Source organism: Phodopus roborovskii, unplaced genomic scaffold (assembly GCF_943737965.1).
Source record: "Phodopus roborovskii unplaced genomic scaffold, PHOROB, whole genome shotgun sequence".
In the NCBI taxonomy this organism is placed as follows: Eukaryota; Metazoa; Chordata; class Mammalia; order Rodentia; family Cricetidae; genus Phodopus; species Phodopus roborovskii.
In genome coordinates, this window is record NW_026126470.1 from 24,969,687 (window position 1) to 24,983,389 (window position 13,703).

The 13,703-nt window shown below is 42.9% G+C and overlaps 1 protein-coding gene across 1 annotated transcript in view; it reads right to left on the reverse strand.

Annotated features, from left to right (window-relative positions):
• The window catches only part of Grik1 (glutamate ionotropic receptor kainate type subunit 1), a 355,947-nt gene that overhangs the window by 46,830 nt on the left and 295,414 nt on the right, over window positions 1–13,703 (reverse strand). Inside the window, exons 8-10 of the mRNA XM_051191842.1 lie at window positions 9,574–9,681; window positions 7,333–7,377; window positions 856–969 (exon numbers count right to left, since the gene is read on the reverse strand). Coding sequence (XP_051047799.1) covers window positions 856–969; window positions 7,333–7,377; window positions 9,574–9,681 — 267 coding nt within the window. The remainder of the gene's footprint in view (window positions 1–855; window positions 970–7,332; window positions 7,378–9,573; window positions 9,682–13,703) is intronic.

Here is a 13,703-nt window from a genome sequence, read left to right on the forward strand (position 1 = left end):
ACAACAATATGAAAACCAGATCTACTTTTGATAAACAAGTCTCACAAGGCATCTCCAAAGACAAATTACTGTAATACTAGGGACTCAATCAAATAAAGCAAAGTATGCCTTCAAATGCAGAGTTCAGAGTGCATTGTGCTTACTTACCTAGATCCCTTGGGGGAAAGAAAGAGAAAAATGGCTGGCCTGTGTACAGTGGCTAGATGGATAGAAGATCAGGATTGCAATGGGACATGAGTCTTTTGGAGATCAGTTAATATGAGGGTTATTTCCAGAGATGTGAGCTAGTGGAGAGGAGTCATTGGAGCAGGGTGTGTGTGTGTGTGGGCGGGGGGTAAGAATGGAAATGCAATGTGTTCTTCAGGTACTTATTATACCAGGAAACTAGGGAAATGCAGGGCCGGGACAAAGGGCTTGCAGTGTTCTCACAGTCCAGAGAAGCTGGGACCTGGGTGCATGGGAATTCACAGTGCAGGGCACGTGCTTATGGAAAGAAATGGTGGGAAAATTGATTGACCAAACAAAGAGGTCACACCACTTCCGAGAGTCTCCTCTTGCTTTAAACCCTCCATCAATTCAGTAGGCAGAGGACAAGAAAGAGCCCTGGGTGGGGCAGAGAGATGGAGGAATGGAAACCAGAGCTGGGGTTCTAGTAAGATGAGGAGTCTGTAGAGAGATTTGTGGAGCTTACACTTCACCCCTTTGAGCATGTACAGATGTGTGCTTTCAGTCTCCCAGTTTAAAAACGAAACAGACATATGCAGACAGAGCTGCCAGGCTGCAAAAGACAGCGAAAGGACCCTTTCCGGTCTAGCGCGGAAGTGTAGATGAAACGGCCGGGACTTCACAGCTTACCAGAATAGTGGTGACAATGAGTGTTCGGTTGGCCAGCGAATCAGTGATATTGTTGGATCTGTCTCTGTTGCCATCTGTCATGTTCAGCCCACTGTTGGAGTTCCAAATCCCAATCTGCACAGAACACAGGGTATCAGAGGCTGCTGGTTGCCCACAACAGCACTTAACGTTAAGACAGAGGGCCCGCTATACCAGGAATGAGAGCCAAAGCTTAGACCCGGGTGTATCAGGACATCGCTGTGCAGTGGAGGCTACTTGATATGAGGGGCGACACAATAGAAGGGTGAATTTATAGACAGGATTGGAGAAATTTGGGCAGGCACAGGAGGTATTTTTATTATTTTCAATTAACTAATTAATTCTTGGTTATTTGTGATGGGGTTTCTCTTTGAGACCAAGGTTTCCCTTTGTAGACTAAGCTGGCCTTAAATTTAGAGATCTGCCTGCTTCTGCCTCCCAGGTATTGGGATTAAAGCTGTATGTCACCTCAACGGCTTGGAAATATTACTTTTGATTATTAAGCTCGTTGCTGTTTTTTAAATTAAAAAAAAAATTAGGAGCAAATGACTATCAGATTTTCTCTCTCTACTGGTTGTTGATCACCTGCTTCAATGCTGAGCACCGCTGTAGGCATTGGAAGACAGTGTGCAATGACAGATAGACACTCTTGTTACACTCTGCTGGCACTGAGCATCACGTCACTACACTATGACACCCATTTCTTCTAAAAACATGTGCTTTTTGGGATGGAAAGAGCAGGATGGGTGGCGGAGGGACTCAGAATTGGAAACGGAAAGACAGATGGGAGGAACTACATAGATGAGAGCTTGACAAAACCCATCCTCCTGAGGAGTCAACGTTGAGAGAGGGGTCCCTCTTATGCAAGCCAATAGGAAGCAGCACACACCTCTGTCCGGGAATCTCGTGCCTTTTATTGTTATTACCTGTTTATCTGTCTTTTGTGTCCATTTGACCATGAACTTTTCCAGAAAGGAAATGTTATTTTTCATCGATTTTTTTTTTTTTTTTTGTATTAGAGAACCAGTGGTGATTATTGGCATTCGAAAGGCTCCATGGTGCTTAAAAATAGTGTCACTGCTAATGTGTTAGGCCCTGTAAAATACATGTTGATCATTCCTGATGTCCAGATTCAAAGTTGTCCAGCATCACCTGACCTCAGGAAATGTGTCATAGTCAAAACAGAGGCACTGGAAAACTGAAGCCCCAAGAAGAGGAGGAGGAGAAATTGTGGGAGCCAGGGGGTGGAGGAAACACAGAGAACATGGCCCAGACAATCAACTAAGCAGGGCTTATGGGGCTCACAGAGCCTGGAGGAGAAACCACCTAGGCTGTGTGGGTCTGCACTAAGTGTTCCATGTATATGTTGTGATTGTTGGCCTGGTGTTTTTGTGGAACCCCTGAGTGGGGGCATCTCCGTCTGACTCTTTTGCCTGCCCTTGGGACCCTTTTCCTTGTACTGGGTTGTCTTTGCCCAGCATTGATGTGAGGATCTGTACATAGTCTGAGTGTAACTTGTGCCATATTCCGCCGATGTCCCTGGGGGGGTGGTCTGATGGATGGTGGGAGGGTATGGGGTAGAAGAGGGAGTAACTGGGAGGAGTGGAGGGAGGGGAAGCTTTGGCCAGGATGTGTTGTATGAGGGAAGAATAAATACAAGTAATAATAAAAGAGATTATCTTCCAGCTATCTGTGCGAGGTGTGCATGAAATTTTGTACATATATGACATGAAAACAGAGACGATTTAGGGAGAGGTAAGGAACGAGTGGGAACATAAGATAATGGGAGATGAGAACAGAGTACACTTGTATACATGTATGAAAATATTATAATGAAACCAATTTTTCTGTATGCCAACTCAAGGAATTAACACAAGATGAAATCTAAATGTCCAGTTCCTTAAACAGTATGTGAAATATCAGCAAATTTCTAATTTAGGCTTGAGTCCCATCCTGAGAAATTGTCCTTGCCTGTGAAAATATCTCACATTTAAAAATAAAATCCTGACTTCTCAAGCTATTCTGGTAAGGGATAGTCCACCCCTACACTGATTTTTGTAGCATCTGAGAGCTAAGAAAATTGAGCTATTTGGCCCAGCACTGTGCACATTTACTGTCCCCCTTAGCACAAGGAAATGTGTTTGAAAGGCAGGTGGGAAGAGCCAGGCAGTGGCTGTGTGACCTTAAACGGGATGCTAACCTTTCTGCGTCCCGACTTTCTGTTATAGGGATGGTCAGGGGTCAAATGAGATGGTAGGTGTGGAAGTACTTGTGTATGATAAGAGACAGACAAATAATAATACAAGTCATGTAAATGACTTTCATGGCTATCTTGTTAGGCTTATCTTGTGAAATCATTAACAATTGCTAGTGGGGTTTTTGTTTGTTTGTTTGTTTGTTTGTTTAATTTAGAAAGGCAATGAGCTATGGAAATCAGGAGGCTTCCATGACTCTAGCATTTGGACAAATTCACACGGATAGGGGAAATCTGTGCTTGATACCTAAATACCTCCCCCCTGTATGGGAATAGGTTTCCTTCTGCAGGAAGGCACTCAGCTCAGTAGACAGAGCATGGGCTCTGCAGGGGACTTCTGTTCAGGCCTTGGCTGTATGACCCTGGGCGGTGGGTTAGGCATTCTGTGTCTCAGTTTTATCACCAGCAAAACAGAGAGCAACGTGATTTTAAAATTTAAAGATTTATTTTTATTTGTGTGTATGTGTGCCTCTATGAAGGTATGCCACGTGTGTGTGTGTGTGTGTGTGTGTGTGTGTGTGCGCGCGCGCGCGCGTGCGCGCGCACGCCTTTTTGGAGTCAAAAGAGGGAGTCAGAGACCCCCAAACTGGAGTTACAGGCAGTTGTGAGCATTTTGATGTGGATGCTGGGAACAAAACTCCCGTCCTCTGAAAGAGCAGTAAGTGCTCTGAATCACAGAGACATCTCTCTAGTCCAAAAGTGCTTGACTTCCTCCCTCCCTTCCTCCCTTCCTACCTTCCTTCCTTCCTTCCTTCCTCCCTCCTTCCTTCCCCTCTCTCCTCTATTTCTTTTTTTTTTTTTCACAATTAAACAAATTGCCTACGTGAGCATGCCAGGCCCCATCTCCTTTGATTTGACTGACTTCATTAGCAACCTTTGCTTCTTTGCTTGGCAGGGTATCTCTTTAGAGATATAGAATTCTAGGAACTGTAACACATTCACCCATAAGTGTAAACTGTTTTAGTCTTTCCCCTCCGTAGTAATCAGGGTTAATTTGCTGGGGAAATGAAGAGGATGATGGAGGTGAATGGAATGCTGGGTGTAGCAACTGCCTGTAGAGTGGATATTAGAAGTATGGATGAGCCTACATCCTTGGGAGCTTCTTCAGAACTTTCAGGGTTTCTTGGGTTGTGGCACACAACCTGTCTGTTAATGGGGGAGTGTCTGTTTCCTTTTGTGAGCCGTTATCTTGGGAAATTGGACATACTCTTTTTCAACCTTCCCTCTTCTAATGCTTTTCGGGAAGCCTTGACCTTTAAGAAACATAACCAGGGTGAATGAGTTGTCCATTCTTTTACCCAAAGCTACACTTTAGGTTGTATTGCATTAGAAAACTATGGGTAAGGTGGGCCCTGAGTACAATTTCAATTAAAGATTGATGTAGGCACCGGGAGGAATAGAATTCGGCCTCTAATTAAGTGCCACAGACTTCAGCCTTTACAACTTTTAAAGTAAGTATGCATTTCAACTCTTATTCTCATTAACATTAAGTGTGTGTTTAAGTGACAGTTTTCCATCTTTAAAAATGGCATTATTGAATGCTGCCGTAATATTCTTTTCTAAAACAAAACTTAACACTTTAGACAGAGATCCTCTCCCATTTGGCCTCTAGCTCATCTTCCTCTTCCCAGTGGAGGTAGAGTGGTAAGCGAAGTGGTAAGAGACCACCACGCCTGCCCTGCCGTTAACTAACCCTCTCAAAGTCCCGAGGGCACCACCCTTCCTCCGTAAAATGAGGAAGAGGAGATGGCTTTCCTGCTAGCTGTACTGCATACATACCCAGTATGAGAATCAAGGAAAGGGCAGGCTGTTGTATTGGCTTTGCTTCTTAACTGAAATAAACGGACAGGTTGTCAGCACGCCCATGTCTCTGATGAGGTGGGGGGTCTGTGATGCAGCAATGTATGCCCGCTGGACAGGGCTGTGCAGTTAACCAGATGCCGGGATGCCAGCCGCGTGGCTGTGCTCTGGGACCAGGGAGGAGTGCCTTTAGGAGGCAGGGCTTCTATTTTCAGACTGTAGAGCAAAAGTCAACAGCAATAATTCACTGCTGAGAAGCCTCGCATGTGGGGAGGAGCACTCTGGCCTGACTTCTCCCATTGTCTAAATTGGCACGAGGAAGCAGCCATTTGGCATCAGAGAAGCACGTGCGTGTGTGTGTATGTGTGTGTGTGTGAAGGAATGTCCAGGGAAAATAAAGCCAACTTTTAAAACGGGATGAAAAGGAGAGTCAGATGGGATAAGACCTCCCATGGGAATCAACAATGCCTGGCACATCATGCTGAGATCAGACCAAGTTCCCCCCTCCCCCTGCCCACCCTGTATCAAGACTGAGCAAGGCATCCCACCATAGGGAATAGGTTCCAGAGAGCCAGCTCATGCAGGCCAGGGAGGTGGGGGAGGACGAAGGAAGGGGAGGAGGGCGGGAAAACTGTGACTGGTATGTAAAATAAATAAAATGAATTAGAGAGAGAGATGGAGTCATTAGGATCTATTTTCCAAACCCATAGTCACAGAAACAGTCTAAAATGGCTGAATAAAATAACCAGATACATATGGAAAACAAAATTAGAAGTATTTTTGTTTCTGTACCTTGAGGTTTCTTTGTGTGTGTGTGTGTGTGTGTGTGTGTGTGTGTGTGTGTGTGTGTGTAGTGGGGGAGGGCAGTCTTTCGAAGATTACTAGCTCCCTCGCTTGCAAAGAATTTTATTCTGGTGAGCTAGCAGGTGTTTTCAATGAGGTTCTGGTGCAGAGGGACCTTCTGAGCCATGACTGTGCTGGAGAGAACTCTTAAAGACAGAATCTGCTTAGGGAAATGCAACCTGTTTGCTGGGTTTGACTGAGTCCCTGGGCTGGATCACCACTGCTGTAGATAGCAGATGAACCAGAACCATGACCTGCTCAGCTGATACTGTGAGCAGTGAAGGGTTAGCAGACAGGATGAGGAAGGAAGTTGTAAACTAGCAAGGTCAAGTTGTTACATCCTCAAGATGTGTGTACGCATGCTACAGGGAATTGGCGATGCTGGGACTGTCCGCTCCCTGGAGTTTAATTTCAGAGACTACACTCTGCCCCTAGAGTATTTAGTTTAAATTAATTCAGCATTGCATAAAGTTCCAGGAATCTCAAGCAACAAGCTGCTTTCAGAGCGGTGGGTAGGACCATCTGTGTCCTACCGGCGAGGAAGCTAGTTCACCTCCGGTGGGCCTTTTGCAACTTGGTTCATTGGTGGAAACAGTTTATTAAGCCCATGACTCTTAAGGCTTAAAGGTGCATTTCTGAGTTCTACCAAGGGCGTGATGAGATTTTCGGCTACTGGTAGGAACGGTTTACGCTCTCTGCGACCCAGCCTATCATTTGAAAGGGGAAGTGGTGAGCCTGACAACCTCTCAAGCTGAGCAACCTCAAGTAATTTAAAGTTCGTCCATCAATCAACAGGGATCGCAGCACCTGGTTTTGAGTAGAGTGAGAGAGGAGGAAAAAAAGAGAGAGGTGGGAGCTAGAAGAAAAGAAGGGAGGCAATGCCACGTTTGCCTGTCACTGCGACATTTTCTCCCTGAGAACCCTTCTGGGTCTCACATCTGCTTATGCAAATCTATGCATAGTCACTGGCAACATGATCCTGCACAATAAACTATGAAATAGTGGGGTGCTAAAACTCACAAGACTATCTCATTTCCCTTCAAAAGTTTCCCAATGGTTTGTCCTCTGAAAACTAGTCCTAAAATAAATTTCAAGACAGGGTACTCTGACAAAACAATGACAGCTCAGAAGAAAGGGGAGTTTCTGATAATGGCCCATATTTCCCGGGGTGACATGGGAGGAAGTGCCCTTGCCTATCTGACCGGTCTGATGGATCGGATCTATGGTTTTCATTCCCCTTAGAGGAAATAGTTGGTGGTTTGAGAAGGTCTATAAACGGCCCTCTGTCTGTGCTCATTGCTGTTACCTTCTTGCAGCCTTCACAGACACAGATCCTGTCCAGGGGAAAAACTAATGTAGAGCGGATATTTACCCACCCATCTCGTTAACCCACCAAATGTCTACTTGCATTCCTCATAATGCTGAGAGCAAACACACTCTGCTCCCCACTCCTGAGGAGTCTCGCCCCTGACTTGCAGCTGGTAAGCTACTGGTTTTGTAAGACCGCCAGGGTGCAGCCACCCCATCCCCAAGTGCCCTGCTGTTGTTATCAGGGTACAAACCTTCTTCCACACTTTATACAAGTGCTTAGACACTTCACCAGCAGCCTTGGTTTTCATAGGGAAAAATAAAAAAAACACACTTAATTAAAATGCAGCATGGACCCCATGAAGTATGTAGAATGTGTTGTACTCCTCACACGTGATTTGGAACCTTGCATTTCAGTTCATATAGAGACCATCAGTAGGTACAGTAAAGAAGTGAATGTGCAGACTGGGTACCACAGAAGTTGCTTGCTCCTTTCACATAATAGAAAGTAATTAAAACACACTTGAATGTCTACAGGTATGCCACAGGCTTAAAGGGTATTCATCATGTTTAAAGAGAGTTGTTGAAGGAATTCAGCATAAAAATCCATCAGTTATTCAGTACACACACACACACACACACACACACATACATGCACACACACACATGCACACACACACTTCCTAAGCTACGCAGAGAAATATGTTGAATGATGTATCCTTTGATTATGAATTTTCAGGCAGTAGAAGGTTGGGTGCAAGTGAAGGATGGACTTTTGAGACTAGTTCTCCTGTGAGCCCAGAGAAGCTGGCATGGAAGCATGGGCATGTCTTCCCTTGGCTCTCGAGGGACATGTGTTAGCTTCCCCCATTGCCTTCAAGGCTCAACCAGCAATCTCAGGAACTGAGCCAAAGTCACCTGAAGAAAAAAGTTATTGCAAACATTGAATAGACAAGAAACAAATAGAGAGTACTTTCATCAAATTTGATTTTGCTTTTAATAGAAAAACACAGGTAGAATGTGCATAATGTCGCTGTGTATGTAAATATCTATGGAGACATCACAATCATTCTATCTCATTCGTTACCTGTCTGAGTTAGAAAAGAAAATGTGTTTCCTTAACAGCAATACTTCTCCCCAAAAGACAGGAAGGAGTGGGCCTAGAGAAACATATTCTTTTAAATAACCGCCAAGTGTTTAGGTTATAATGAACAGTCTTTTCTGTTCCTTCTGGTCCAAATTTGCAATTATGGGAGGCAGGCAGGTGTTTTGTTCTCTGTTAGACCAGCAGAGGAACACAGCTGGGTAAAGATGATCAAAGCAGGGAGAGGGAAATAGTAAGGACCAAACTCGGGAGAGGGGAGCAAGCAGCATGTGGGGACCCCACACACGTGTACGCTCAAAGCTGTGAGCTAACTGTATCAACACCAGCGATAGCCTTCTTCAACACCCAGACTAATTAATCTTTGTATCAGTTAATGATGCTTGGGGCTGGGGTGTGAGGGGGGAAGAAGTTATAATCTACCGAGGGGGAGACTCACTCGTGTCCCTGACGCCGACATGAAAACCTTATCTTGCTTTGAAAATAAGCCCCGCTGCTTGAAATTGAAGAAACAGTAAGCTGTGTCAGGGGGCTCTTTTATTCTGAGTACCATGCTTTGTGTGTTAGTCTCTGCCACATAAAAATAGACGGGTACACGGAGTTCTGATGCCCAGGTGACTACTTTGGGCTTCTAAAATCTTTTGTTCTTTAGGTCTCAGAAGGCAAATCCTCAAACTACAAATGCTGATTGTAACTCATACACATAGAAGATAAATGGAAATTAAAAAAAAAAAATTATCGAGAGCAGCCAAATTCTTTTATCATTATTACTCAACAGTTTATACTCTCTTAGTCTAAATAATAACTAAAATAAAACTTCAAACTTAGACATTGAGACTTCCAACTAAAATAATCCTGAAGTGAGAATCCAGCATTAAAATGAAATTTTCAGCATTTGTCCTAAATTAAGTATGCAATGTTAATTTGCTCCAGTAAGCCTTTTCTATACTATTTTATTCCGTCCCTCTGTCACCAATCTCAAAATAGAGTTCAGCTAAAATTAATTTCTGAGTAACCCTTGGATGCTTTACCATAGACAAATCAGCTGCAGTTTCCATGTTTCCAAGTCTTAACTTCGTAAAATCTCTGAGATTTACAGGACTAAGGGCGTCAGTACGTAAGGTAACAATACATATTTGCTTTATAGATCAAGCACTGATGAACATTAGTTAATGCTGTTAGTTCCATTTGCAATTTAAGAATCTGTCCCTTCCATGCTAGAATGCCCTAGGACGTGGGATGCTAAGGAATATGCTAAGAAAGTCGTTTTTTTTTTTTTAATTTTTATTTTTATCATTCTCCGACTTGTCTGTGCCATTTAGCTAAAATGCATGAACAATGAGTGCCCTTTGGTCAGTTCATTGGTGAATTTATTCATCATCAAGGAAGTTACCTTTTCAGTTCCTTCCTCCTTGAGACTGATAATGTCCAGGTCAAAATCCTTTCTCAAGCCATCGGTCTTATTGAAGGTGATACGCCCAGTCAAGCCATCCCACCGAGCCTGGGAACAGTTAAGAGTATAATGTTATTACTTAACAGTTACCATAATCGCAAGCCCATCAACAGTGCAATGCCTTGGATTCATCCCAGTGTCCAGTCCTTCGGCTGCATCATGAATTCTAACCGTTGCTTTGCTTCACTGGCTTGAAAGTGGAACACTTCACCGTGTTATTAGTTCTCATTTATTGTGCCAGCCCTAACATTTAAACACAGTCAGTCTTGTAATAGTGGCAGTCTAAATGGGCAGGAAGCAAAGAGTCACTCTAGAATCATGCTTGTCCAACGAAAGAGACCAGGAGGTACAGTATTCTCTTTTCCAAGGTCAGTTAAAATCCCCTTCTGGCTACTGCCGAAGGGAAGTGCCTCCTACCTCGTTTTAAAAAAGATGGACAAATGTTGCATCATGGACATTATTGAGTTTTTAGGGCAGTCATAGTTTATATTTCTTCATATTTTGGAATTTTGGTGTCTTACGGCTGTGATAACCCATAGAAACAACCAATGGCGAATGCAGGAAGGCTGACCTTTGTGTGTAACTGGGTAATTCCTGTTATCACATTTCCCCCACTCCATAACATATCAAATTTCATTTTTGTGCTGTAGCCACCGCTTTGTTATTTTTTTTTTTTTTTTTTTTTTTTTTAGCCAAAGGCAGGCTTTGTGGAAATAAAAGCTACAGAATTAGCTATGGTGTTGAGGTTACTGCAAATGCCTGCATCCGGGGGCAATTTATGGAAAGCTTTGGTTCAGTTGAAATCCGTACTGTGTCAAGGGTGGGGATTAAGTTCATTGTAGACAGCGAGCAGTCTATCCCACCTCCTGATCTGTGTGGAAGGAGGTAGTTATTTTCATTAAGTTCTACAAAGTTTGGGGGAAAGCTTTCTCCTGAAGGTGGCTTTTCTTTAGTGGAGGTCATGTTGTGAAGCAAACGAGCCCATTGTGAAGAATTTATGGGGCTCCCTGAAAAATGTAAAGAACTAGTAGCATTTACCTCTTGATGTAGCCTATAGCTCGTAGCACGGTCTTAAAACCCAGTTTGGAAATCCAATTTTATTTCTATAGAGTATGCCTATTGTGTAGCTTTGTTTGGATTCTGTTGCATTAGCTTTATTCTTGAAGTTAGTGTTTGTTCCAATCATTGCAGCAGAGTAATTTCCACTCCTTGCTTCCCTCCCTGCACATCCAAGCAGCATAAAAGTTCCCTTTTCATGTTCTGACAATGCCTCCTTCCCTGCCTCAAATATCTACAAAGACACCCTGCCTGGGTTTTTACCGAGCTGTATCTTTTGACCTTCAAAAGTCAGCGTTGCCAACATTACACATGTCTACCTTCCACTCCTAGAGAAATTATATTTGTATTTATCCTTTGAACTTTGGGGGTAATTGCTGCTAATTATTTATTACTCACCAATTAAACTATTGATCAGGGTGAACATACAATTTTTGTATGCCATAAATAAGTCCCAAAAGTAACCCACATCCTGAAGCAGGGCTGAACCATGTACAATTTAGATAATGACATACAATTATATTATTCATAATCATAATTTTCTTGCCTCATGTAGATGCATTTGCTGAGGGCACAATTATAGTATACTTAACTGAAAACAATACTTATATAATTGTCCCTATTTTAGGAGATAGCTTTAGTATCTACCTTGTTAGATCTCTTGACAATTACCACTTAATAACAACTAAGTCAAATAATGTGATTGCTTTATTTTCCTTTGGGCATACCATCTAATGGACAAAAATAAGAATGAAAAACTGAAGCCAGGTAGTGGTGGCACACATTTTTAATCCCACCACTTGGGAGACAGAAGCAGGCAGATCTCTGTGAGTTTGAGGCCAGCCTGGTCTAAAGAGCAAGTTCTAGGACAGGCTCCAAAGCTACACAGAGAAACCCTGCCTGGAAAAGCAAAACAAAAAACTGGGAGAAGAACAAAAATTTTCGTTAGCTGTTATGACTTTTTTATGTCTTTTCTCAAGAAATTATTAGTTGTTATAGTTAAATATGTATGGTGTGTGTGTGTGTGTGTGTGTGTGTGTATACATGTGTTGGGTATGTAAATGTCTAAAACCCAATTCTAGGCCCTTAGACAATCATAAATACCAATGAATTAAAATTACGTCTTGTTTTTTTCTGGAGGTAATTTAAATACCTCTAAATACTTCCTTAAAATTCTCCCTGTACAGTCATCCTCATTTTCTGTGGTAAATATTGCCTCCCATAGAAAGACAGACCCTTATTTGCCAGTAGGTTGTCTTCTTGTAGGGAACACATTAAGAAAATAGTTTCACACATTTTTTTACTTTGAATGTTATAAACTATTATTTTTCTGAGGATTGGCAATAGAAAGTTCATCGAGATCCCCTCCTTAAAGAAAGAAAAAATATGCCCCCTGCCTCCACCCCCTCATTGTTGGTATTACCAGGCCTGGCAAGAAGTAATTTCTTTTTTTTACTACTTTTTAATTTTTTTAAAGTATTTTTTCTTATTTTACATATCAGTCCCAGTTCCCTTTCCTTCCTATCCTCACGACCCCCCATCTCATCCCCCATCCATTCACTCCCCAGGGAGAGTGAGGCCTTCCAAGAGGGATCATCAGTGTCTGTCAAATCATTTGGGACTAGGCCTGAGGCCCTCCGACTGTCTCTAGGCTAAGGGAGATATGGGATATGGGCTCCTGAAGTCCGTTTCTGCACTAGGGATACATCCTGTCAGAGGTACCATACACTTCCCAGGCCTCCTACCTGAGACCCACGTTCAGGGGGTCTGGGTTGGTCCTATGGTGTTTTCCCAGCTATCAGTTTGGGGTCCATGAGCTCCCCCTTGTTCAGGTCAGCTGTTTCTGAGGGTTTCTCCAGCCTATATGACTATTATATGTGTTACTAAAACGTAACTGGAATTTGAAACTATGCCAAAGCATTTGTATGATTTCAATTGATGCTGAGGAGAAATGATACTGTTTTGTTTATTATTATATAGGGCCCATATAGGGCATTTTAATTCACAAATTCTATGTAATAAATCAAGTTGATACAAAAATTGTCATTTCATTGCTCTGTAGGAAATTAGTAACCTTTGTCTTTCCTGATAGCTTCTAAAACAACTCTTTCTTTGCTCTCTTGCTGGTTCACATGCAACTGATTTAAAATTGTACACTGGGTTGGAGTCTCTCCTACAAAGGCCCTCAAATACCCACGCCCACTAGAGTGAGCTGTGCAGGTCATTCACAGTTAGAATGACCTACATTTATATTTTTCCCCAGTCCTAGGGCAAAGCCTAAGCTGTAACAGCATTTAATAATTTCTAACCTCTGTCCATATTGCTTTTCTCTTCTTCCCTTTCCTCTTCTGATTATGTGTTCTAATTCTGAGCTTTGGTCAAATCTGTCAGTTCAAAACAATTTTGGCTAATTCATGGCTTGAATAATTTTTCTTCTGAGATTGGATTCAGAGACTGATCTCAGCTCACTGGCCACCCCACATTGATGGTTCAGAGAGCATTTAGTGTCTTGGGAGCCTCTGGTTTGACACACAACCAGGTGTATACAGTACTGGATGTTTGCCTGCTGGGATAGCCTCAAGAACATACACAGCAGGTGTGTGTGTGTGTGTGTGTGTGTGTACACGCATGTGTGTTTGTGTGTGTGAGTGTGTGTGTGAGTGTGTGAGTGTGTCTGTGTGTATGTGTCTTTGTGTGTGAGTGAGTGCATGTGTGTGTGTGCATGTATGTGTGTGTGTGTCTGTATGTAAGTGCATGTGTGCATGCTTGTGTATGTGTGTGTGAGTGTGTGTGTGCACTGTGCTCATGTGTGAGTGTGTGTGTGTGAGCATGTGTGTCTGTGTATGTGAGTGTGTGTCTGTGTGTGAGTGCATGTGTGCATGCATGTATATGTGTGTGAGTGTGTGTGTGCACTGCGCTCATGTGTTCATGTGTGTGTGTGTGTATGTGTGTGTGTAGATTTGTTTAAGCAGTTATTCTTCATCGATAGCAAGGACAATCAGGAACCTGGCACT